At 41.4% G+C, this 27,200-nt stretch overlaps 4 protein-coding genes and 1 long non-coding RNA gene across 5 annotated transcripts in view; 2 read left to right on the forward strand and 3 right to left on the reverse strand.

The window, feature by feature from the left end:
• Positions 1-220: 220 nt before the first annotated feature.
• hadhb (hydroxyacyl-CoA dehydrogenase trifunctional multienzyme complex subunit beta) lies at positions 221-6,338 on the reverse strand. Its single transcript, XM_063902004.1, has 16 exons — positions 6,110-6,338; positions 4,842-4,908; positions 4,599-4,640; positions 4,381-4,477; positions 4,214-4,258; positions 3,892-3,991; positions 3,616-3,703; positions 3,270-3,457; positions 2,957-3,137; positions 2,621-2,742; positions 2,214-2,293; positions 2,077-2,124; positions 1,826-1,913; positions 1,528-1,602; positions 951-1,115; positions 221-653 (listed from the first exon to the last, which is right to left on the reverse strand). Exons 2-16 carry the CDS (start codon positions 4,900-4,902, stop codon positions 618-620), a joined length of 1,416 nt encoding a protein of 471 aa, XP_063758074.1. The 5' UTR covers positions 4,903-4,908; positions 6,110-6,338; the 3' UTR covers positions 221-617.
• A 142-nt stretch (positions 6,339-6,480) lies between these two features.
• LOC134876833 (uncharacterized) lies at positions 6,481-8,379 on the forward strand. The gene is made up of 3 exons (XR_010167500.1): positions 6,481-6,547; positions 7,103-7,226; positions 7,334-8,379. It is a non-coding gene; the product is annotated as an uncharacterized LOC134876833 (long non-coding RNA).
• gareml (GRB2 associated, regulator of MAPK1-like) lies at positions 7,937-19,145 on the reverse strand. Its single transcript, XM_063902003.1, has 7 exons — positions 18,786-19,145; positions 15,431-15,571; positions 12,214-12,344; positions 11,973-12,138; positions 10,956-11,800; positions 9,290-9,459; positions 7,937-9,041 (listed from the first exon to the last, which is right to left on the reverse strand). The coding sequence occupies exons 1-7, from the start codon at positions 18,895-18,897 to the stop codon at positions 8,459-8,461; spliced, it is 2,148 nt and encodes a 715-aa protein (XP_063758073.1). The 5' UTR covers positions 18,898-19,145; the 3' UTR covers positions 7,937-8,458.
• Positions 19,146-21,040: 1,895 nt separating this feature from the next.
• On the reverse strand, positions 21,041-22,947 carry atp5mj (ATP synthase membrane subunit j). Its single transcript, XM_063901546.1, has 4 exons — positions 22,789-22,947; positions 21,858-21,981; positions 21,463-21,483; positions 21,041-21,180 (listed from the first exon to the last, which is right to left on the reverse strand). The coding sequence occupies exons 2-4, from the start codon at positions 21,979-21,981 to the stop codon at positions 21,167-21,169; spliced, it is 159 nt and encodes a 52-aa protein (XP_063757616.1). The 5' UTR covers positions 22,789-22,947; the 3' UTR covers positions 21,041-21,166.
• A 1,251-nt stretch (positions 22,948-24,198) lies between these two features.
• The window catches only part of LOC134877163 (nesprin-2), a 64,241-nt gene continuing 61,239 nt past the window's right edge, over positions 24,199-27,200 (forward strand). Inside the window, 2 exon segments of the mRNA XM_063902572.1 lie at positions 24,199-24,282; positions 24,573-24,692. Coding sequence (XP_063758642.1) covers positions 24,617-24,692 — 76 coding nt within the window. The 5' untranslated portion in view covers positions 24,199-24,282; positions 24,573-24,616.

Consider the following 27,200-nt stretch of genomic DNA (forward strand, 5'->3'; position numbering starts at 1 on the left):
GGAATTACGTCAAACCGTAATAAAAGTTATTGGGTAAAATGTCCAAGTCTGATCAAACTACGCCCACAAAGTAATGAAGCAGAGGCTTATTCAACTGAAATGCTGCAGATTGTTTAGTCAAAGGTATTAATTGTTAAGTAAATTGTAAACTTTTAGCTTCGAAAAGCAGTAAAATGACTTTTTACTAGCTAGCGACAAATAGGAACAGTAGGCCAAGAAATGAGTTTCAGAGTGGTGGTTACCACACCCTTTATTTCCAACAGTTTGTAAGACAAAAATATTACAGCGTATATAAACATTAGGATCACTGTACCTCCTCTGAGTGCTTTTGTTTTTCTATGTTACAATCGGCACGGTGACACCGCTGACATGATGCCTCTCCAAGTCCATAAACTCATCAGCAACATTCTGCTATAATTTAACGGCCACTAGGCAAAATTGAATTTACACAATATCCCTAAAACGCACTCACATACTGTATCCGACTCCTCAAGGCAAAGCGGTGCTAGTATGTACACTCTGTTGTCTGGATGTTAGTCTGTGTGTGTGTGTGAGTGTGTTTGTGTGTGTGTCCATCTTGTTGAACCTGTAGATCACAGATGGGGTTTTCAGTGTTTTTATTGGGGGTAGGCCTCGATCACCATGGCATGACCCTGGAAAACACAAGAATACAAGTTTGTCAGAAAAAAACAACAAATAGAATAAAAGAATGACTTTGATCTCATCAGAGATGCTCTTTTAAAATGTGTAATCTGGAAGAAATCTATTTTCTAATTACAATAGCATCATTGCAATCACTACAGCGTACATTTTTGCAAATATCAAAATGCAGCTGCAAATGTTGTTTATACTTATTGTTTTACATCTGAGGCAGTGATTTCTAACTATTTAACACTTTAAATTGTGAAGATGTCAGGAGTCAGTTGTGTCTTGTGTGATTCTGTTGTTACCTGTCCTCCAGCAGCACAAGCCGCCACCAGGCCGTACTGCCCGCCCTCCTTCTTCAGCCTGTGAGCCACGGTGGTGACCAGCCTGCAGCCGGTGGCTCCGAACGGATGTCCCAGAGATAGAGAGCCTCCCCACAGGTTGAACTTCTCCATGGGAGGAGCTCCCACCTACACACACACACACACACACACACACACACACACACACACACACACACACACACACACACACACACACACACACAATAGACTTTTAGTCAGGACTGAAGTATGTCTTTCTTCAAAATTAGAATCAAAAACAATTGTGAAAACGTTAAAGTTTGGATGGATAATTGAAAACTGTATTTCAGGTTTTCCCTCCAGATTGCTTTTCATTTATTCCTAGATTTTCATTACTGACATTTTGTCAACTTTTTTGTATTGATGTTCACTGACTGGCTTAATATTCCGCTCCAAATCAAACAAAACGTGCAAACTGGGCTCTACTTTTTCATTTTGGTTTTACCATTTGTGTGAGAGTACATCCATATTATTTATACATTTCATTTACATGTGATGTATGACCAGCAGCTATCTTTACCTTTGATTTCCTGCCCAAGTACGTCTGGCCGAACCAATCTGAGTCCATCGCCTTAAGGTTTGCCATAATCTGGCCCTGAAAAACACACAAATATAAGAGTTACCATCGAAACCAGACAGAAAACACATTGATTTCAACTGATTCAAGAGTGCAGTAGACTTATCTCACTCCAACATTGATTCAAATGAATAATTAAAGAAATGCACATCTGTTACTTTAAACATATTTGAGATTGACAGGACCAACATTTCATAACCTCATGTATATTTTCCCACTTAAATGAGTTGTGATAACTTACTGCGAATGCCTCGTGGAACTCAAACACGTCGATGTCACTCATGCTCAAGCCGGCGCGCTCCAGGACCTTTGGTGTACCGTATGTTGGCCTGGAAGAGAAAAGGGCCATGTATCTCAAAATGAAATGATCTATGCTTCCAATAACAGATGTTAAGTATCTTACAACACAAGAACAAGTTTAACTTCCACAACTGTAAATCCACCCAAGTAATGTCTTTGAAATGTTCCGCTAATCAAAATGTGTAAACTCACCCCAAAAGCAGCTGATCTTTGGGGTCCTGGGACACGTAGACGAAATCTCTGCAAGGATGCGAAAATAATACGATCAGCACTTCTGAAAGAGCTTCATTAGGGGGAATTCAATCTTCTGAAATGGAGAGCATGCAGACCTGAGGTAGGCTTTAGGCTTGTAGCCCATTGCCAAGGCTTTCTCCTCTGACATGACGAGCACAGCTGAGGCACCGTCAGTCTGAGGACACAGTGAAAAACAGGTGAAAGAGAATAGGGGGAGATAGTTTGAGCTATGGACCATTTTTACTGTATTTAACTAAAGAAATAAAAAAGAGAAGATGCAAACAGCCACAAAGTGAAGCTTTAAGTGTGTGCAGCATTGTGGGTTCTTTTCACACATAAGCAAATACATCAGTTCTATGTTGGAGGTTTTTTTGATCCAGAGTAGAGGAATTAAGGACACTGAGCCTGGTGTGTGTGTGTGTGTGTGTGTGTGTGTGTGTGTGTGTGTGTGTGTGTGTGTGTGTGTGTGTGTGTGTGTGTGTGTGTGTGTGTGTGTGTTTACCAAGAATGAGGAGTTGGCGGCAGTGACTGTGCCGTGAGGTTTGATGAAGGCGGCCTTCAGTTTGCCCATTTGCTCCATGGAGGACACACGGATGCCGTTGTCCTTGGAAACAATATCACGACCTGTTAAAGAGGGAAAAAAAGTAAATTAAAGAGGATTCTGTAATAAAATGTAATAAGATTTGAGTCTTTTTATTCTGATGACTGTCTACAACAGTAATATGATTCTTGAATTAGTTACATATACATTCTCTGTCAATGAACATATTCAACCATCCTTTCCCCTTCGATGTGTGATCTCGCGTATCTCAGTTTAAAGAGTGAAACCGGTGTTTACCTGGCACTTTGAAGGAGATGACATCCTCCAGGAGACCGGCGTCCTGGGCCTGTTTGGCCAGTGTGTGTGAACGCACAGCGAACTCGTCCTGCTCCAGTCTGGTGACCCCGAAGGCAGCAGCCAGACGATCAGCGCTGTGGCCCATGGTCTCAGCGGTGGAGAACTCCGCCACAGCAGGAAGCTACACACAGAATAAAAAGTTTCAGGAGGAAATACTGTCCTGCTTCTCCAGGATCCAAGAGAAGAAGTGTGATTATTGATGTTGCAAATCAAATGTAACAAACAAAGAGATTTTTAGCGTGGATATACACACCTCTGGGGACAGGTGTGCCATCCGGATGCTGCCGATCAGATTGAGCCTCTGGCCGAGGGTCTTTGCTTTGCTGAGGGACAGCATGGTCTTCCTCATCTTACGGCTGTGACGAATGGGAACGTCGGACATGAACTCCACGCCTCCCGCCACAACAGAGTCGCACTGTCCCGCAGCGATCAGACCTACAGCTGGAGAGAAGGAGGGAGGCAGACAAAGGTCAGACAAAGTATGTACATCTTTTTCTCCATTGGATAACAAAATATACCATATTGTTGTGTGCAGCTATGATGTAGTGTTCTTTGAGAATCACTTGTGACTGATTGTGAGATTTCTTCCCCTGACAAACCTGAGGTCATTGCTTGGTTGGAGGAGATGCAGGCCATGGTAACGGTGTGAGCTGGGATCTTGTCAGAGAAGCCTGCGCCCAGTGCTGCCTGCAATCACAGGAGAAAAAAAAGAAGCTGCATAAAAGTATGTCCTGAATATGTCCTAAAAACACCTTTATTTAATTGAATGTCTTAGTAATTAGCTTTCGGAGCTCAAGTTTAAAGAGACTACATGAAACATATAAAAGGCACCTGAAGCGTGTGATAATATAGCCATTTTGTGTGGGAGACATTACCTCTCTTGCTACATTGCTGGTTTTGACCTCCTGAATGACTGTTCCATATATGATGTAGTCTACAGCATCTTTGGGTAATCCTGTCTTGTGCAGCAGACCCCTGGGGAAACCCAAACGGAACATTTTAAACCACACATTTTTTTTTATTAAGATTGAAAAAACTGGGGAACGAGACTGATTAGACATTGAAAAAAATATTCCAACCCCCGTTAGATTATTGCTTCAATGTTCCTCTATATCTCCCCTTGTCTGACACAGACGCATTAATATGTTTTAACGGCTATATATATTATATCTGATAGTGTGATAGGATAACACTCACTGCAGAGCTGCTCTGGCCAGGTCATGGGGCATTAGGTCAGCATATCTGTAAACACAAACAAAAAGGTTATAATTTTTGGATTAACAGATTTCCCTTCCCCCCCAAAGCCATGGCAGCCAGAGGCTCCAGCCACTGAAGTAGGCCATAAGTAAAATGCAGAGACGTACGTGGTTCCAGACAACAGGAAAGGGGTTCGGACTCCTTCCACCAGAACTATGTTCTTCATACCGGGCCGAGCCAGGGTCTTTTTACTCTTTGTCTGAACTGAAAATATCGAAAACCATCATGCAGTTAGACTCTGATAGTCGATTTGTATTTGAAACACCAAACTATAATCTGGATTTTAATGTGATTGCAAATCATATCACTTAGATTGAGGACCTACCCTGTGCCTGAAGAGGGGACGTGGTACTGAGGGAGCGCGCCGCTGAGAAACACAGAGAAAAAATATATTATCAACTTCAATTGAATCATCACATTTTTGATTTAATCTATTTTCTATTTCAATAATCCACCAAATGTTCGGTTGGAGGGAAATCTTAAATGATTAAGTGAATATATATTATACAGCATAAGGATTTTATTAATCCGATATTCTGTAAAACAAATAAAATGATAGAAGACTTACCCAACCGCACCGCCCAGGAAGGGCTGCCGCTCCGCATTGTGTTCAGCAACATGGCGGCCATTATGTTCTGCAGAGGGAGAAACTGTTATGTTAATGCAGAGTCATAAACCAGGGTTGTTATGAAAAGGTTCATGAACCTGTATACAATTAATAACATATACAAATACATGTAAATCCTTGGTTTTACCAGTTTGGTTTTTCTTTAGTAAAACATTGGAAAGCAAACTGGGACCACCATAACTCTGTATATAGTTATACAGTTCAATAGCACCTCAAACTACACATCCAAAATAAACCTGCAGTGAAATCAAAACCTCTCTAAGACAGTTTTAACTGTATTACCAATATCAGCTGTTGACAGTGCAGCCTGGAGAGTGACAACCACCCTGCATAGCCTCTCAGGTAGTACTCAGATCTACGGTAGGGCAAAGGTCCTTCAAGCCCCTGTGACTTGTGTCTGTATTTACCAGACATAACAAACTTACTGGAGTTGTTGAGAGTAGATAACTTTAATGACATTTGTAATTGTTTGTTGTATTATTTTGCAGTTTAGAAAGGCCAGGAATATCTATAATGTATATATGTGGTGGAATGTAACTAGGTACATTTACTCACGTACTGTACTTCAGTGCAATTTTGAGGTACATGTACTTCACTTCACAGAATATAAATCAAACAATAGTATACAAGCAGTATAGAAAGTAATTTAAATAACCTTTACAACCAAGTGCAATATTAATAATTAATACAAACATTTAATATTTTAAAATCTGATCTAAGCCATACTGTAGAATTATTACTTTTGGTACTTGAAGTATATTTTGATGCCAATACTTTTGCACTTGACGTGTATAATTTAATATTTTTACAAATGTTTTATTATATGGGACAATGTGTCATATCAATGACGGTCACGAAGCCCAACCCCCCTACAGTCTCTGACCCTTCACCTAGATTCCTCTGCTGGAGAATGACAGACACAGAAAGTCAGGATCACGGTAGTAAAACAGGCTCAGATCCGCCTACAGATTAATTAGGTACATAGTGCCTTAAAGTTACATTTACACAGATAAAGAAGACACATGTTTGAATCCAAAACAAAGCAAAATGCAAGCTAGTGAAGCTACGTAGCTACATGTTAGCTAAAGTTTCCATTCAGTTTTGAACTGTTCCGCTATGCTTTAAGAAAAATAACACATTTACAGAGTTTCTACAATGTCTGGTCGTCTTCTAGTCTTACTAATATGGATAGTTAATTTGTGGCTTACCTGTATTTGTGTTATGTCTCCGTCGACACCTCTTCCCTGTCAAACGATCGGTTCCACAAGACTAACACGGACTACGCATTCAAGGACCCACACTTGTGTTAGCTGACCAAGATAACGCCTGAAAGAAAACCACGGTCAAGTAATTATTGGGTGTATACTTGCTTTTGTGTAGGAGTTTTTTTTTAACTGAACCCTGTTATATGGACATTGTTTAATATTGTTTTTGTCAAATAGAAAAGATTTCCTTGAGAATAAGAACATTTTATGCAACGGCAGTATTTAGGCGTATATTGTAATCCGCACTCTCGCGCCCCCAACGGTCAGAGTATTAATTGTGCGCGAGGTCAGGTGTTGTAATTGAAGAGTTTCAGGTGAAGATTACTTGGTGCTGTCGGAGCTTTATAGAGTTTGCAACTACCATATATCTCTTATCATTAGGTATGTTATACATTATTAATATTTAAACATATGTTTAATTGAAGAAAATGTTCATGGTGTTTTGATATTGTAGGCCTGCTTGGTGTTAGCGACTGGCCTAAAGCTATCAGTATTTGTTTTTAATACTGATTAAAAGTCATTTGTGAAACTATACTGAGAATGGTTAAAGGTCTGGATATATTACTTAGGTGGTTAAAACTGTATTTAATTGTACTAAAAAGCCCTAATTGTTGTGTCCAGTGTAATGCTTACTTTAAAAAAAAAAAGAGTGCTTGATATCTTCTTCATCATCATCATTATTACCATGTCAGAGAGTCGCCTGACTGTGAAGACAAGCTAATAACAGTGTGAAGGTTTTAGTATTATTTTTCTATTTTTAAAATTGATGGACAGGATTACATTTTAAAACATTAGGTTAGTTTGTTTGTATGTTTATTTCAGAGTAAGAGGCAATGCATACATGTCAGAGGGATTGTGTTGTGTGACAGTCTTGACTACCTGTCTCTCACTGAGATGTGACATGATAAATCCCAGTGTGTGTGTGTGTGCGTGCAGGTGCCAGGTGAACACACTGTTGTGGCAGACTCAGTCTGATGGAGATGTGGTCAAACAGAGCTGTGAAATGTGCTGTCTTCATGTCAAGCAAGCCCGGCTGCATCATCACCTTGGCAGACATTAGGTAGGCTTCCTAGGGCTTTAACAGAGATTCCTAATACTTGTATGTGTGATCACTCCTAGATTTAAATGAAAATGTGTTTATTTTTGCCCTTCAAACTTGTACGACAGCAAGCGCTCTGGAGCTTGTAAAGGCAACACATTATGAGGTCAAGAGCCTTACTTGGGGGAATGCCACCTCACAATACCTGCAACCCCCATGATGTATGGAAATGATGTTGACAGGCAGGAACCTCAGGGCAGATAAAGCAATGAAGATGGGTCTAGTGCACCAGCTTGTGGATCCTCTGGGTATTTTTCAGAATGTGACATTTCTTCATCGCCGTACCACACTGCTGTGATCTCCTGGTATATGCTGGAGTGAATCATCAGTTTATGATTGTTACATTTCTGATGGAGACTTGGACCTTTCACCCTGTTTCTTACGCTTTACTGCACCTTACATTTCATATAAAGTGGACATATAGCTATGTGAACATACAGATGTAATTTAATTTATTACTACGCATGGCTAAATGAATGATATCTGAGGTATATTTTGAGAACTCTATTTCTGACGCAGTCGAACATTTTATTATAGCATGGCAACACATCTGTGTTTCCTACAACAGAAAGAAGGACGTCTCATGTTACCCTTAATGGTAATTGTTAATACACTTATCAACGCACATAATAGCCTTAAGAAACTGTTCAGTAAATCATTGATCAGTAACACAAACTCAACAATTACTTTATTGGGCGCTTCTGACTTTGAGACTTTTCTCATTAAACTTTAACTCCAACAACAAACTCCAAATCTAATACTTTTTATCTTTTTGCCAATTTCACGTCACAAATGAGACAGAAATAAAAACAAATTAAGAAGGCTGTGCATGAGACTCGGGCAGGGAAACGGTTCAGTGTTACATCTGAGCTGTTATATGTCCTACCTTTAAATTCCTTACAGGTCAAATTCACCATATTTTTGTGTGGGTGTAAAATCATTGTTGATGGTAAATAAAGATGTAGCTATTTGTTAGTAAACTAGTCCCAGTCTGTGATTCAGACAGGAATTTGCTGAGACTCAAGTGTCAGTTCTACAGTTTGGCCACAGGGTGGCGTGGTTTTCTTCAGCAAAGTGTCAGCTTCAGTCAGTGGGGCTCAGCAGCCACTTGGTCACAGCGAAAGGCACATTCAGGATGGCTCAGAAGCCAACAGGCACATTATCAGGATTGTGTGTGTGTGTGTGTGTGTGTGTTAGATCTTGGGCCTCCAGCCCTGTATGAATTGTGTGATCTTGGTGACATGCAGTCGGCTCAGGTGGAAGTCATGTGACAGGATGTCCTCGGTCAGCTGCACCAGGAGGCTGCCGTCGATTCGCTCTCTCTGGAACACGCCCACCGCTGCCTCTGATAGGCCGATGAACCGCAGGCAGGCAGACACCTCCTCCAATGACAGCACAGACAGGTCAGCAGGAGGCCGCCAGGTGGGGTCAGGGCCTTCGGTGACCCCTGTGGACGTCCCACCTCCCTCTGCACCTCTGGAGAGATCTGTCGTGGGATTGGGGGTGGGCTCAGGAGAGGGGCAGGGGGATTGGCGGTTGAAGGGGTTTAACGCCCCAAAAGGAGCGAATCGACTCTGTGGAGGCCTGAGTCGAGGTCCGGAGGGGGTGAAGGAGTCCACCCACGGCTCGGCCCAGGTGGCCTGTGCTGGCTGAGGAGCGGCGGTGGTGTCTGCAGTGCTGGCAGAGACTGGCTCAGGATTGGCGGGGTTAGGGGCCGGGCAATCCCCCCAGGAGCACGGGTAACAGTAGAGGGAGGCATCTGGAGAGGGCGAGCAGCTGGAGCAGAGGAGGAGAAAGTGACGTAAGCTTTTGGTATCCAAACACCAAATCAAAGGTGAAACCATGAATCATGAATTTCTCTAAATTTAAGTTAATATTTTCCCTCCATCAACTTCTTCAAAGAGTAAGGAGATTTGGTCGCATCATTTGATTAGAAAAACCTGATTCATTCTGCTCTTTTCACCTGAAAGCACATCGCCAGCTGCTGATTGGTGGAAATAAAAAACGGCGCCCTCCTACTGTACCTGTCCTTGAGTCCAGAGGAGTAGAAGGAGAGGTTGGGCCTCGGGGAGGTGGAGGCTTTGGGGAACCGCGGTGGGACAGGAGGACTGGGGACCGGACTGGAGATGGAGCCTCCTTTAGAGCAGCGGGGGGGAACAGGAGGGGCGATCAAGTAGCGACACTCCTCTCTTACCTACACACCAACAAACAAACACAAACACACACACACACACACACACACACACGCACAATGAGAATTACAACAGCAGAAAAGTTAACTCCCAAAACTTGACTACTCGGGAGGCTTTGTGTGTGTGTGTGTGTGTGTGTGTGTGTGTGTGTGTGTGTGTGTGTGTGTGTGTGTGCGTGTGTGCGAGCGCTGGCTAGTCTCTGTGTTCTGCTTGGTAAATGTCAAACTTGGTGACCTTTACACCTCAAACAAACCCCCCCCCCCCCCCCGCCCCACACACACACTGTCTTGGCAGACTGCATATCAGGGAATGAAGAACACTGTGTGTGGCAGGGTATAATCCAGCTGCACCGCAGACTTCAACACCCACACACTCTCTGTGTGCCGCTGCTAGCTGCCGTCAGAAAATGTTTAATTAAGCCAAACAAAGTGTGATTATCCCCCCCCCCCCCCACACAAACACAAACATGTTAACACTTGCCTTGAAGAACAACTTAAAAATTCCAAGTGAGAAACCTTGTTTTTAGCTCTGTTTTCAGTTTGAATGTCTTGTGTAGATGAACTATAAAGACTACAGTTGAACATGAGGGAGAGAGTGTTATGTTTACACTGAGCTTTGTTATCGCACAAACAACCTTCAAGTTAAAAATATACTCCTATAAAAAAATAGGATGTCTTAAACGCGTTTAAGAAATATTTGATGTTCAATTATTCAGTTATCAATAAATCAAACATGAAAACATTTGGTATAAGAAGTGATGCTTTTTGGCTTTCCAGGTCATTTTCAATCAAAGATAAGGTTAACATTATTTTCAAACAACTTTTATATTGTTCACACAATTACCCTACATTTATCGCTTATCTCTTTAATAAAGGGCAAAAGTCCTGTCGCCTTTCCTGACGATTACTGACACTACGAGACAAAGCAGACACCCTCCTCCCTGTTTGACTGATAATGGATTTTCAGTGTAGAGCTGATTCATGGTAATCACAATCTTTTATTTCAACTGTAACAGAAATAGCTAGACTGCTGTTTTTATAAGCATCTTTCATCGTGAAATCAATAATAATGTAGTCATTATTAAGACCAGAGGCTCCATCAGTATTGCACGCTAACACAGGACTAAGCAGCCTCTGTGCTACTTGCTCAAACAGTTTGTATTCCAGCACAGGTGTAGCTGCGTCACTGGTTATATATTCGTTAGTATTTATGTGCTGTGAGTGTGGCAGACTTTCCAGGAAATCTGTGTGTGTGTGTGTGTGTGTGTGTGTGTGTGTGTGTGTGTGTGTGTGTGTGTGTGTGTGTGTGTGTGTGTGTGTGTGTGTGTGTGTGTGTGTGTGTGTGTGTGTGTGTGGCCAGTGAGATTTAAAAGCTGTTACGTATGAATAATTCAAACCACGCATCCTGACTTTAACAGCCGGATGCTGCTGGGGATGGATATGAGGGATTAGAGACAGAAGGACAAGAAGAAGGACAGGAGGCGAAGACGTGGACTCACAGCATCAGATTTGGGAGGTACAGGCGGTGGGGTAGACACTCTGGTCACCACGGTACCCAGAGACCCGTCCAATGAGGACGTGGAATGAAAGGAGATGAGGTTCGGCTCCTTCCCCAAGCCCTCTGCGTTTTGATTGGTCCAGAGTTCCTCGTAAGGGATTTCCTCACTGGTCCTCATTTCAGCATCAGTCCACTCGGGAGTCACATACTCCCGCTCCTCACCTGGCCCCTCCCCCAGCCGCTCTCCCAGAGAGTCCCTGCAGCGCTGTGATAGGCCGTCCCCACCCCCATACCCGCACATGGAGAGGTGCTGCAGTGCCGGTGCCAAGGAGTCCTGAGTCGACACACACATGCGAGAGCGCCGCGGGCTCACACACTCCTCTGTCATACACTCCAGCTCTGGCCTGGTTTCCCTCACAGCTCGAGAGTAGGCATCTGGGTCGAAGGCGTGTCTCAACAGGAGGCTCTCCAGAGCGGCTGTGTGACCCGAGGCCTCGGCCACGTTGAACCGCGGCATGCAGCGTAGCAGCAGGAAGTGGGAGGGGGAGACTTCCTGTCGGCGGAGCACCATGCAGAGCACCACTGTCTTGCTGACGATGTTGAGCAGCTTGTAGCGGTGGCCCTCTCGGACAGCATGCCGGTCGTAGGGGTTCCTTGGGGGTCGTGTAGGCACCGACACATTGACGGGGAGGCGAACCCTCTCGATGATGCTGCGTACCGTGTGCTCCCCTCCCAGCATGCCTTGCTCCAGAGGGGAGCGTGTGCAAAAGCGCCCACGGCAACCAAAGGGTAGGCTTACGCTCTGATTGGTGCGGTGGTTCATACAGACCAGGCAGGGAGTTTTACCTGGAGAGGCAGAGAGGAGGATAGGCCAAAGAGTCAAAGAGTGCCAGGAAGTAAAGGCCAGATTGAGACCACATGTGGATGCATACTGAGACAGGGTGATGAATGAACACTTCATTCCGTGATGATGAAGCACTCCATAAAACATATAGTTCAACAGTCCCACTTTACGTACTTCTAGGAGTCTTTCCGAGGCGTCTCAAGAGCGCGGTCAGTCCCGTCTTTTCCTTAGATGGCGTGGCACAGAGAAGCTCCGCCTTCCCCATGAGCGACAGCTCATCTCCAGCCTGCAGAGTGAAGCTGTAGGGCTCACTGTCCTCACTGAACTCCCCTGAAACCACCTGCAGCATAAACATGTATGAACGTGTGGAAATGACATTGCATGACAGACACTTGAAGCAGGATGTTTCTCAAACCTTGACACTGAAAGTGATCGTCTCCATGACAAAGACCCGGTCAGGGAAGACTCCAGCTACTTCCTCCACACTGGAAAAATACTGGATTGGATCCCTGACGTCTCGGTCTTCATCCAACAACTTGAACTTCCCTACAGAGTAAAGAAAGAGAGGAGAAGGATGAGGGAGGCAGGTACGAAGATGAGAGGAAAAGGAAGTCAGTTGGAAAAGCAAGTGTGGGAAGGATAAGACAGGGTGCCCAGGATAAAGAGCAGGACGGAAGAAAAGGGGCAAAAGAAGAGGAAGGTGGGCAAGGAAAGAGGAGAAACGGAAGAAGGAAAGGAGAGGTTGTCTTTTTCCTGTCTTTATTTTTCCCTTTCTCCTCCCTGCTGTCCTACTTCAAACACATACTTCCGCAGGAGACACTGTTTGGACGAGGAGAATACAAAAGCACCTCCATGACCTCTGACCTGGCACCAACACTCCGCCAATCAACGGCCGACGGGGTTGGCATGGCAACCAATAAAGGAACCCCATTCTCACGCAGAGCAGAGACACATCACCATGGAGACACTCACACATACATTCGCACACTTTCACCCTTTCTTCCTCTTGCTCATCCCCTCCTCCGTCTGTAAATCTTTTACACTCATAGACTCCAGTTACTGGGTTTGTGTTCTTCAAACCACTTTTTTAGGGTTTGTGCAACTTTTTAAGGTTGTACAGAACCATTTAGGAATGCAGACAATCCAACTATCCGTTCCTCTTATTTATCATTTTCTAGAATTGCATTTAGCTAATGCAACCCTTGAAGGATCTTCCTTTTTTCTCCTTGGCTCCCAGAGTCTGTGGGGGTGAGGGAAAGTGACATGAGATTTTCTGTCTGGAAGGCAGAGCTGAATACCAAACTCCACCATCCTCCACGCCAGCACCTCCCTCCTTTTTCTCGCCCTCTCTTTCTCCTCCACCCCCCGCCTTCAAATTCAAACAGAGCCCCCAGGATAAGGAGCCTCCACCCACCGAACAATACCAGCGAGTGCTTCTTTCAATAAAACCCACCACCAACATTCCCAGAAGGACTGAAGAGGAAATTAAACAGAATTACCCTTGTATCAAACAAAACTACAGCCCCATCCTTGAAACTTGTATAAGTGAGAGGATTATTTAGCTTGAACTGAGATGTAACAACATATAAACATGCTATTACTCTGAGAAAAATGTTGTTCCAAGAAGAAGACTTTTAACTCCCACACACCAGGCTTTGGTCACCAGCTTCACATTACAGGGTGGCAGTGGCGCCACTTGCTTCCGTGAAACCCATTCATTCAGCTTTTCTGTCCTCTACCCTTCAGTCTTCATTGACTGCCTCACTGATGGACAGAGGAGGATACAGACAGAGAGAGAGAGAGAATAAGAAGGAGGGAGCATCCTGTTGTCTATCCCCAGGGAGGAACCTATATTGCTCTCCTCCTAAGCTTATTTAGACTTCCTGCATGAAGTCATCTCACAGACATTAGCTCATCACCGGCGATGGCCTCTGATTCAACAACGACTCACCTGTCATTTGCATCATGCAACTATTTTAGTTCTTTGCACACTTTGACCTAGAAAAGACATGCAAGCTGGCAAAATGTACACACACAAAGCATGGACCTGCTGCTTTGTATTTTTTAAAGCTGGGCCGACACTTCAGAAATCCATCTGCTCCTCAGATAGCCAGATTATGGTTAAAACAAATAATTGTGACCCCAATAAACTACCATGACGGGTAGGGATTCAGACAAATTATAGTAAAGTATATAATCAGCCTTGATCAGTACAGGTTCAGCAGAGCTTAAGGAGGAGATGTTTAGCATGAGACATAAAAAAGGCTATCAAAAGGTATATTTTTGACCTCCACCAACTCTGCACATAAAGCCAGTTCCCCTCGCGTTGGGAATTTACACTCAGCTAGCCTTATATCAAGCCACACGTTTCTGGGGTGTGGGTACAGTCATTTGTTTTGCTTGGACCGCCATTATCGCAAAATCAAAGCCTATCTAATATAATGAAACCTCCTGACAGCTCCTATTAATAACATCACTTTTACAATTATATATGCTGGACGTAGCCGTCTGCTGCTAACTGCTAATATTGCCAATATTATGCTAAAATGGCAATGATCTCACCAAACCCCCTACCACTCAAGGGTTTTGTTTTTTCCCCTTCTTCTGTAAAGGAGCCTGAGAGGCGGCAGCAGTGTGAGGTGACATCAGCACTCCCATCAGTGGAGGAAACAATGAAGAAGAGGCATTAGGATCCAGTTACACAGCGAATAACGCGACCGGTCATACAGATTCAACAATGGGATGGAGCTCCGGTGAGGTCATCCTGGCTGGATTCATTCAGAAGGAAGATGACAGGCCAATGGACAGGAGGACTCAGAAGGTCACATCTACACTCTACAGCTGTGAGTATTCGTCCCCGCATTAATCAATATACTTAAATGTAACATTTACAGCACATGTTGGAAATGATAATCTAATCCAAGATGTACTTTAAATGTTTGCACCTAGCTGTTGGGGCGTGAAGTTATTTTATCAACCCTTAAAAGACGAGTTTTCCTGTTGGTTCTTGTTAAGTTACTTTGCAGTTGTTAAACTAATCTTACTCCACATTTTCTGACAGTACCATTCTGTATTCATAAGTTCCAGGTCTCTTCAAAGCCAAAATTCCATGTATATCACATACTTTTGAATAGGGCCATCTCCTAGTTTTAACTGGGACTCGTTTCTTGATTCTCGAAATAACTCTCCTCTGTTATGTCCTACTTTAAACATGTTATCTTTTTCATTTTATCTGCCAAGTTCATGATGGATTTCCGTTAATCAACAAATGGAAGACCTTTCCCCTCCTTAAGTGTTCATTCAAGACATATCTCATGGGTTCAAGTTGGAATAACATACTAAACTTGAACTTACTGTACATCATTCATTTATCTTTAGAGCATGCCAGACATTACTTGCCACCATCAGTTTATCATTGCTGTCCTAATGTCTTTAGCATCTAACGTTTAGTTTCCTTTTCTTCCAACAAAAATAGAGCAAGTGGAAAATGTTAAACTTGGCCAGAGCTGTTAGTGACATGTGTCCCCCCCAGTGGGATTTAGTGAGAACAAACCCTGGACTGAGCAGCATGTTTGTGGGCGTGCTTCTTTACATGCGCAGAGTATATGTGTGTTGTGTTTGTGTGCGCTCACCCTGGTATTGCAGAGGGATGTCTATCTTAGGTCCAATTACGTAGTGTCCCTCCTCTAAGCTGTGGGCAGTCACTGTGGTCCACTGACGACAGGAGTGTAACAGCACCACATCCTCCTCCGACAGACCCTCCACACATTCACCTGGAACACACACACATAACACACAGAGGAATGAATTAGGATTAACAAACCATCTACCGGCTTTAGGAAACATAATGAAAAAACTGTTTTTTAATTTCTAAGATCACACACTCAGCAAATGAAAAGCACTTATTGTAAGTAACTTTGGAAAAAAACGTCAGCATTATGTTATGTAATGTAAAACACTCCCCACAGACAAGCACACACACACACATGCAGGATTCAATGTCCATAATTACCACTATAAGGGACGGTTCACCACCCCTAACCTACTCATCAGGATGCCGGTATATAACTGGCAACCCATTATTACACAGCCCCCATACATACACACACACACACACACACACACACACACACATACATACACACACACACACACACACACACACACACACACACACACACACACACACACACACACACACACACACACACACACACACACACACACACACACACACACACACACACACACACACACACAGCTATTGAGCCATCATGTAGCACAACAGCATTGATTTCTGCTGATAGCACAGTGGTACATACACACTCACACACAGATTACATTGATGCACATGTATTGCTCTTCTTACTCATGGATAGTTTGCGGTTTGAAAACAAACACCGGACAGATGAGATGACATGTCAAAATGTAAAATTATTTTTAGGCCCAAATCACAGAAAGACAGATTTTCCTATGTTCTGCGTGGTTACTCGAATAAACTTTTATTCCTCATCGATAAAACTTCTGTAATCAGCCCAGAACAATGGATGTGACTCTTTTCCGTTCAAAGCAAGAATTGTAAACAACAGTATTGCCATTTTCCATAAACAATATGGTTGCTCTGGATGACTCACAAACATTGCTGTTTATATGAGTTACTGCAAGAATCCACTAGTCATTAGGGTGCTGGATGCAACAAGCCATGAGTCTTTGTGAAAAGAAGCCATTGCAAACACCCCAAAGTATGTTTTTAAAGGTGCAATGGAAGAGAGTTAAAAGACATTTTAGTTTATCATTGATTTCATTTCAAACCAATAATCCAAACATACTCTCAATAATGACATGAGGAACCAACAGTATGTCATCATTGCTGCTGATGGATGCCAACTTTACATATTTATATATTTCTATCTTTTAACTGAGGATTTTCATGAACGTAGTGAAGCAAAAAAGTCAGTACTCCTTCAGAAATGTCGTTGAGTAGAGTATGAAACAATACAAAACTGCTTTGAGGATTTTTACAGCATAAGTTAATGTACAGCTTACTTTCTACTGGTTACTACAACAGCACATTCTACTTGATTTGCATGAGAAAATGTTTTCCTGGATCTGTACGGTTAGTATTTGATTTCATAGCATTGTATTGTAGCCTCCATCACACCCCACACACTCACTAAGGCTTCCAGTGAACCACATTCTCTCCATGCGGATAAACATCGTTGTTGTTTGCATGAAATACTGACATCATGCTCTCTTGTAAATAACTAACCACCATCTGGTTTGGCTGGTTGTGCAAACAAGCAGGCATCTGTGACTTAACTTCAGAGCAGTTAATAAACACCTACGGGTGCTCTCAATGACACGCGCGCCACCCCATGTAAGGTGCGTAATTCTCGGACACGGCTCGGGTGCGCGCTTCTGCCCACGAAGGAAAGTTGGAGGCTTTCCTCCTCATCGCTTCTCGTTAGTATTCATCACATTCACCGACAGATTACAGCATTTACATATGAAAAGAATTGAGCAGCACTTGAGCAACACAACAGACACTTTGTGGCTTTCCGGGAGTCGCTGGACTGGAACAACTTTGGCCATGACAGCCAGCGACCGTTCCCAAAGTGAAGACACCGACTCTGAGAGAATCATGTTAGCGGAAAAACATGAAACGTATTCAATGAAAACTAAAACTTAAAGTCACTCATTGATTCGCTGGTTGGTGTATGAACTGAATAAGTCGATGTAGGATAATTAATGCTGCTCTGCATCAAGGTAGCCAGATTTAAACGAAACAATAACGGAAATAATGCGCAAGTAGTTTCAAAATAAGAGCACCAAATATGCCAATAGATGTTATACTTTTCCCCTCAAAAATATATAAAATATTTTGACTTCTCCAAGTATTTTCTTATAGTTGCCTCAATAATGAACAACACATTGCAAACACAAATGATAAAGTATAACAAACTACAATCAGTCTCTGTTTGTATTTTGAAAGGCAGTGCCAATTTTATTGAAACTATTATGAATAATGTATGCACTATAAAGCTATTTTAGTTTAGAGCAATTATGCAACGTTTTGTTTTAACCCATTAGCCAAATTAAGTGACGTTACATGAGCAAAACACTCAGTTGCCAGGAACTTATTATTCATATTCATTAATGAAGAATAACGCATAATACTTATCGACAACTAATCTCTAATGGTCATTTAGTAAAAAACCTCACCATCCTCAAATGATGGTAAGCATTATAGTGCTGTTAATAGTTGCTGTACAGTTAAACGAAAGAGTGTAAACGTTACAATTTATCATTCATTAACATGGGATGATGTCAAAGTTGGGTCATAACCTCAAGTGTGTTGACTGTGATCTACCACTGCAGTTCAGAAAGATAAGCAGCACTTATTTGTCCATATTTCCTTCAGAAGACACAACCATCTATGTACATATTTTCTATTTTAAACGTGTATGACTATTAATCCCAATTAAAATATATTGTATTTGTTTGCTGGAGAGAATAGAACTTATATTGCCAAGATTATGCAAACGTACCCTTTTAGCTACTAAACACTGATTACATTTATGTTGTAACTCTATTATTGAAAAGTGTTCATTAGTCTTACAAAAGGGGTTACCTCTCTTTTAATGCCTTCAAGGTTGGGGATTTATTTTGAAAGCTTTGACCGGAAGTGATACTTTTTTCCTCCCATCTTGATACTGTGGAGATTTTTCTGCTTATTGCTACACTTGTTCTCACACCCTGCGTCGTTATTGTTGAAAATGCCGTGTAAAACACATCCACCTCGATAAAACATGAAGATGTGTTCGGTTTTCCTGACTTGGATGCGGTATCATAGTCACTAATATTCTTACTGCCATGGTTACTGTAACGAGGGTGGAACGTTAGAGCTACCTAACAGTTGTAAAAACCAATGCAACAGTGCTCAAAGTTATCTAACGGTGGTTTCGCCCGGTTACCGTAGTCTCTTACCGTGTGCCAGGCGCACCAGAGTAGGCAGACGGAACTTGCTGACCACCGCGTCCAAAGGCAGCGCCAACGGGCTCCAAGTGATCTCCGACAGGCTCGCCGACAACTTCTCCATCCTCACGGGTCATCACGCTACCGGAGATAAGGGTGGTGACAGCGGGGAAGATAATAGCGGTGGTGGTGGAGATGGAGATGGAGATGGTGGTGGTATGATGGCAAAGAGTTTCGCCATGTTTGAATGTAGGAAAAAAGGGAGCGCAGTCACAGTCGGTGCGCACTAGGGGTGGGAGGGAGAGTAAGATCTTTCTCTCTTTTTCTCCCTCTCTGTCATTCAGTAGTTGTCCACCCCCACACATACGCGAGAACAAGACAACACAAACGAGTTTATTATCATATATAACGGCGTTCATATATCAAGAAGCGTGCTTTTCTATCTGGCCAAGCTTATTTGTTTGACACTCTGCCCTGAAGCTTCATGTTTACTCATGAAGTATTGCACCACTTTGTCCACAGAGGTTAATCTGGTGTGTGGGAGGCAGGTTAGGTGAACGATGCAGGCACTATTCTAGGTAGTATTTCTCAGCATTTCTTGGCCTCCCGTAAACTAATTTTAATAAATTCCATAGTTATTTATTTTTGGCTTTTTACAGGGTAGTTCATTTACTCGATTGGTAAACTGTATGATCAAATATGTTCTCAGGAATAGTAAGGCAGGGTACGTTCATTTATGTTGCACATTTCAACACAAGGCAATGCAAAGTGCTTTACAAAAAAGCAATAGAAGCATTAAGACATGCCAAATTACATTTAAATACATTTAACATCATCATTAAAAAGCCAAGATAATTCAAATTGAAACAAGTTCAAGTAAAACAAGAAGGGTATAAAATACTGATTTCTTTTTTAAACATTTCTCTATAATCTTTGGCCAATTTCAAGGTTAAATATTTTCCCAGAAGTAATCCAGTATAATTTACTTATATACTATATGGACTAAATGTATACCATCAGCATACATGCAATATAATGTGCCACCATATACAATGAGGTTTTAGTTGATGCACTTTATATATTTAGCCATCGGTAGCATGATCATCTTGAAACCAGGAGCAGTAAGCAACCATGACAGCTCCCCTAGACACTCAGGCCAGACATTTATTTAATGATGTAACATTACGGTAGAACAAATTCATGAATGCCCACACACAAGACCATCTCATCCCTCCTGTCAAAAACAATTCTCCTCAGTCGCAAGAGAGCAGCTCTGCAAAAAAATACTACTACTAAAAGGTTCATATCTTTTAAATGTTCGAATTGGTTTTGAGGTGAGTTTTAGGTTTATATTTAATATAACTAATGAGATGAACGAGAGTTAGTTTCAAAATAAGACAACTTTGTCTGAAGGTCAACATTAAATATTCTCATATTTACAATTGTCTTTATTATAAGAATATAGAGGTAATATCATGATCCATGCACCAATTATGCAGGTATATATTAAGTATTGACTCTGTTTAAATAAGTCCCATTACTAGCACACACTACATACAGTAGTGATGTGGCAGAAGTGGGATCAGTTTATCCATCCCTTCACTCGGCACTAAACCTCTTTTGCCCCAGGCAGGATTCTGGTCAAATCACTCTTAGTTCACTGAACCAAACTGAAAACCGAAACCGATTCATTTGTTGTCGTTTTATTTTTGCCAACACACTAGTTGTGAAGCCAGTCCATATCCATTGTGCTAAATCCCAGAGTGAGTAGTTTCGATGTAAAAGCAAAAGGGTGGTGTGCAGATGCAGGTTATCAGTGCAGGCTCAATTGGAATAATCCCATCACACATTGATGATTAAATTAGTGATGCCTTGCCTAAACAACTCACACATCCTCTCATGACCAAATATGGCACTGCTGTAGTTCATTCTCTCTGGTCAATTAGTTAAAACATAAACCCCAGACTGTGATTCATTGGCTTTTAATAGCTCACTCATTGTAGCACGACTGCATGGAAAACACAACAACAAAAAAGGACCGCATCAATTGAATGTATTACAATGAATAACCTACATTTATGCCATATTATGATAAACTAAATCTGTCTAATATCCCAATATTGATATATTACCCAGTCCTATTTCTCTATAGACACCATCATCTGCTCTGTTTTTATAACAACAGTTACCGCTGATTAAAACAAATTAATGTGACTATACTCTTTAGCCCCCCAAAAGTAACCCAGTAAAAGTCAACAACAAAATGATAAGTTTTAGATAGCAACTTTATTGTTTCCATATTAACAAAAATTCAAAGTGAAGCCGGACTTCTGGACTAACGATGGGGCCATATTCTCACAGCAGGGGGAGGGGTGGTCAGCATGGTGGAACACTTAATGGGCAGGCTCTGCAAAAGAGGAGCACAAAAAGGACACGTTTAAAAAATGAATGAAAAACGTACAGTCAGACTAACATCATATTGAGTCAAGTTGGTTGCAGACAAGCTAACTAACATTGATAGAAAGCTGTCCAGGATCAGGTTGGATTTTAATCAATCTGTGGGTCAAGATCTGCTTTGTAGCATTATATTGTGTGTGAGAAAAATCATGCTTTTGCACACGAGTGCTATGTCATTTACCAATACCAGGTACTCCTATAGTATAAACCGTAAAAATGTATGGCTACTTACTTGCAGCCTCAGCCTTTTTGCCTGGAAAACAAGGAAACAGAAAAGTCTTAATTCAAATGTACCCAAACCACTGAAACACAGCTTTTTAAAATAAATCCAAGCAACTTCAGCTGCTTACATTTACTCAGGACTAAGCATGTCAGGAGATCCCAAATATTTGTAACAAGTCAAACTAACAGTACGATGGTACTATCATTGATAAATTCATTAGAAAAATCTCAAAATAACTGCCCATAAATCGGTATTTGTAGTGGTTTACCACAATACGTGATCAAAATGATGTCAGAACATTTGGAAACAGATGTCACATTACATAACACACTACCTTACTCTACATACTGTTTGTATTATGGTTTGCATTTTAAACATACTGTACAAAACAGTGTTCAACTCACCTCCAAAAGCAAGTCTGGAGTATGCGAATGTGTAGAGGCCAACTCCCACCCAGACCTCTTGGTAGGCCTTAGTGTAATAAGGGCTCATCCTGGACAAAAAGCTTGCAAATACGCTCCCAGCCATCTGTGGGAGGAAAATAGCAACGGCATAGTCTTATTACAGTGCTTATGTACAACTTAAACAAGCAATTTATTTCAGTGTTGGGATCCCTGGAACATCAGAAACACTAGCCTAAAGGGTCATTCATTTTTTGAGAGACTATGCTGCTGTCATGTTGATTAAAGCCACGGAGTTGAATCCTTCATTTACACAATGTTGTTGACGTTACTTAATACAAAGTAAACTTGGTTTCTTGAAAGCTACAGTGACCCTTAGCTATGTCAGGCCCTGCTAAGGACTTTGGGTACTTATGAAATACTGAACCAAAAGCAGAAGTAAAGAACAGCACTAAATCACGTTTCAATGCACTTACTGTTAGAGGGAAAATATGCATTACTTTTATTGACGTGTCAAATAAGTTATTACTGACAGCAACGTCATTTATTTGGCTAATGCTAATAGTGCTAACATTACAACATGGAAGTCACCGTTAGCTTTACATGTTTACACTACACCTCGGTTAAATCAAGCAGGAGATTGCTCAAAGTCGACATGTATCTGATATCAATGTTGATTTAATTAAACTTGTATATCTAACTGTTTCAATCAATGATACATGCTAGCGTGTTAGCATGTTCTCATCTGTACAACCATAGAGAATGCTAGGAGCAGGAAGCTAGCGAGCTAACCGAGTACACCTGCAAGAATAGCAACCAAAGCTACAACAAGTAGAGATAGCAGCTTCATTTTAAATTGCTGGCGTGAGACAACAACTGTTTTTCTGTTTAGAATAACGTGACCTTGCTTGATAAGTGTAAACTCTTCTCTTACCTTTCAGTTTGTCCCTGCAGTGAGAAGGTCAGTGCGCTGTTGCTAATAGTCAAAGTCGTGGTGAAGTCTTCTTCTAGTGTTTTCTACAGGTTTTGACATGCAGCGCCACCAAATGGAGGCAACATGAATACATTTGTTATGATACCTGTCTAGCTAGCTCCACCTTGAGGACTTGACAAGACAAAACACAGTAATCTTTTCTACTTTTCTTTAAAGGAATCTGAATTATGGAGGTTATTTGCTGTTTTACACCACAGATGTATGTCAAGATGCACTGTCGTTTCCATATTCACAGATGCAGAACAATTCAGTCAAATTGTATTAAATCAAGTCTTTAAGAAGGTGTTGATTTTATTTTAAAATGGTTATTACTATAAATGCATTCATTATAGTTAAGACTGAGTTAATACCAATGGAAATTTGATTTAATGTCACTGAAACTACCATTTCTATTGAGCTATGGAACTTTTTTTTATCAGTTATGTCAACAAAGGGTATGAAACCTATTTGTGTAATTCTAAAGTTTTTTTCTATTGATAATTTCTGTGCAAAGCCAACCGTATTGATGGATTAGTCAACTATCTGATGCACATGACTGTGGAGAAAAACACAGTGAACATACTCTACAATAACCTTTTAACCCCTGCCTTACTTTCACCTCATGGTGGTTTTTTTTCTTCCAAAAGTCATGCTTTGTGACACTGTTTCAGACTTTCCACAGGAACAATTAAGCTATCTTATTTGCTGCACTGCTTTTTGGTGCCTTTGCCAGTGCCATAACAGAGTTGGGAATTTGAGGTGAAGGTGCAGCTGCTACATTGCCCACGTTGACTGTCAACTATGTCTGATCACCATAGTGAAACAACAAATAATACACTGACACTGCTGTCAAGGGTAAAGATGGCATTGTGTAATGTGCTCCACTGTCGGTGTAACCTGTTTCTCTTCAGGTGGATGAAATCCTTGAAAGAGCACTTCCAAATGAAACGAAATGAGAATAGAGGAAGTTTATTTGTTTAATAAACATGTCGAGCCATAAGTTGCTTTCACTGCTAAAAGGAAATTAAATCCCTTTCTCACGAATGCATCAAACAAAAGACTGTGTGTTTTTGTTTCCTGAAACATCAGTATCAAGGATCTGCTTTTGCAAACAAAGCTGAAACCAAAACAGTCGACTCTGGCATTTGTGAGCATGTGATTACTTTTTAGCCAAGAAGAGTTTGAATGAGAGCCGGCAGGAGTGATTTGGGCCTGTAGTGAGCATGGGCGGGACTTTCCACTCTTGTTTGTCCTCATGCTCAAAAAGGAAAGAGGCACCTTGTTTCATTTATGAGCACCTCAGGCCAAGTCCTATTTGAAGAGACTTCATCGCAGAGTTGTGCCAATTTGAAAGGACACAGCTGAGGATATTTATTGTACGTGTCAAACGCCGACTGTTCTTCATTGTTAGACATTATGCACTAGCTGTGTTCCCTGACTACAGCCTCACTACAGGTATGTTGAAGATTTGTGACCTGGCCTGTTGTTTCTGTGTGTGTTGGTTGAGAGGTATTAGCTATTTCCATACAGAGCAGCTATTTCTTTCTTCGTTTGAATGTTTGCATGTGTGAACTTGTGTCTTGTCTGTGGTGAGGTATGGGCGTGGATGGGTGGGTTGATAACATGACTAATCAAGCAGTCGAGGCGGTTCACTTAAATGTTGTGGAAGAAACGTTGACACTGCAGTATTTACCCTTGGTGTTGTGGATTTCTCTCAACTAGATGACTTTCTAATCTACCTCTAGTGTACCTTTGCTGAGGTGGATTTTCTGCTGTGGTCGGAGGCTACATGGCTTCAGGTGGAGCAGAGGAAGACGATGGAGGCATTCCATTGGACATCGACAACGTGCACATGCTCCTCCAAGGTCAGTCTATTCCCGTACTTGAGTAGATGTTGTGACATGTGATGTGCTGCAGCGAGAATCACAGTGCTGGCCAAACTTTGAAATGTATGGAGGAGATTTCAATCCATTTTTGCATTACTATGATGTGGTCTTTATGTATTAAACAGAAGTGCATGAAAAGTGAAAATGAAAGTGGTGATTAAAGGATTTTTAAAGGCAGGTGAACTGAGTGTTTGAGTGGAGGTGATACAGAGGGTTCCCTGTGTTCAGCATCCTGTAGACTTGACCATTGAACTATCAATGTGTTTAATCTGTTTACTATTTAGAATGTGTGGAGATTTGTTCTTTAAGTGAGCTAGTTAGCAGCTTGTTCAAAGACACATACAAAAGAAGGCTCGCAAACGTTCTTAATTTTGACAATGATAGATAGGAGAAGATTCCTGGCTTCTGTTTGGTATGAAAGTATGCACTCTTTACAAAATGCTTTCATATTCTCTCTCTGTATCTCTCCGTTGCAATACTTATCATTCATTGTTGATTGTGTTACCAGTCATGTGATAGCATACATGATTTTTGATAGGACGTGTTGTAATAAGGCGATAGGAAAATCTGTTTGTTGGGTAACATCAACAAGTCTCCATGTGACTCTTATCATTAGTTAAAAGGACAATTTCTTTTCCTGGTCTAAACTGCTCTTGTGTCACGTTGCTTTAAATCAAGTTTGCTTACCCAGAATTTTTTGTTGTTACTTCATGCGGGGGAACCACTGCAAAGTAAATGTGTAATGGTTGCTCCGGTCTTTTAAAATGAACTTGTTTACCACCATGTTCATTAATCAGACAGGTATTTAGTTACCAAACATGCTGGTCATAGCAATTTTGTTATGATGTTTTAACATTTTGAATAGTTAGTTTTTAATATGCTGTACATGCTAAAATGGGAACAATATGAGATATACATGGTACCTTAACTATAACTACAACTTTCTAGTCAAAGTAAAAAAAAAAGTCAAAGTCAACTTTATGGTAAATCTTTCAGTTTGTGTGAACAGGCAGAAAGATCGAAATGATGTTTCCCACAGTCCCGAGATATTCGATTAAAAATATACAAATATATATAAATATATGTATATATATATATATATACACATGAAAAGATGTAAATAAAAGAACACTCAATATATACACAAACACAAATAACGTTACTTCAGAAGAATGCAGGATATATTAAAAAATGAGAGTGCAACATATTGTCCATAGCAGCGTGTCACTATTAGAAGTGAATACCTGCAAACGCACGTCATTAAATTGTGTAAGCAAGTGTAAGAATCTGTAATTGTTTTTCTTCATGAACATATTTGCCTGATGCATTTTATAATGGCCTGTAGCAGCGTTGTGTTGTTGATTTGCTGCAGCTTCTTGCTGCTGTTTGCTCTGGCACGTCAGGTGGACTGGGTGGAGTGGGGTGATTAAAATGCTGAGGGTTTTCCTGCCTTGGCATGCTCACGCACGCTACACAAGCAGTTCAGACTGAATCATAAACTTGTCTTCGCAGCTTGTTTGGAATGATAGCAGTGTTTTGTCTGCATGAAATAAACCTTTGATGTGCAGTCTAACGAGCAGTGCAACCTCTTGAGAAACATAATAAATTTGAGGTTTAAGAGACTAACAGCATGTAATTATGAGCCACACCCACTGCGGTATGTCCGATATTATGTTTCTGAGTATTTGTAATTAAAGTAATTGAAATTAATTCAAGGAAATTATTTATTTTGATGAAAAGATAAAGCAATCACCAACAGTTTCCACTTGTCAGTATACCCTTCAGCCTAAAAGCAATTTCCAAAACAACCTGCATTTTCTTTAAGTTTTCTGTTCCATTATACCATATGAAAAAAGGGTTTTCAATGATATATATATAGTTAAAGATTCATGTTTTGGCAACACAAGCTTAGGGACGTCTCCAGAACCATGTATGCCCAAAAACCCCCTCGCTGTGTGTGTGCATATGTCTGCTTCAGAAATCCTCACTGCTGTGTGTGTGTCTGTGTGTATTTGCTGTGTCTCTCAGTATCTATGTCTGTCACTGTCTTGGAAGACATCCCATCCTGCTGCCAGATCTGAGACGGTAGCCTTACTTTAGCTCCAACAGGAAGCCTGTCACCGTGGTGTTAGATATATGTTGTTGAAAGTAGAATCTACTCTTATTATTGATGGATTTATTGACTATTAGTTATAAGCATGGAGGGTCGAAAGGTCCTTTATTCCTCTGCTGTCGGTGAGTAGCTTACGGCCTACCTGCTGCTAAGATCAGAGCCGTCACTGCTACTTGGAAATGTGTGGATTATTACGGACTTTACAGAAGCATATTGCAGAGAGGAAAGTCAGAAAAGGTCATGTTGAGGAAGATACTGTAATATATTTGACAAAGGTTCTGTGCATTGTTCGCATTAGTTTCTCTTCTTAGTCCAGCTACAGATGAACAAAAAAATAGTTCACAGTCTTAGAAAACATGCTTTAGCACATTTTC

Source organism: Eleginops maclovinus, chromosome 15 (genome assembly GCF_036324505.1).
Source record: "Eleginops maclovinus isolate JMC-PN-2008 ecotype Puerto Natales chromosome 15, JC_Emac_rtc_rv5, whole genome shotgun sequence".
Lineage (NCBI taxonomy): Eukaryota > Metazoa > Chordata > Actinopteri > Perciformes > Eleginopidae > Eleginops > Eleginops maclovinus.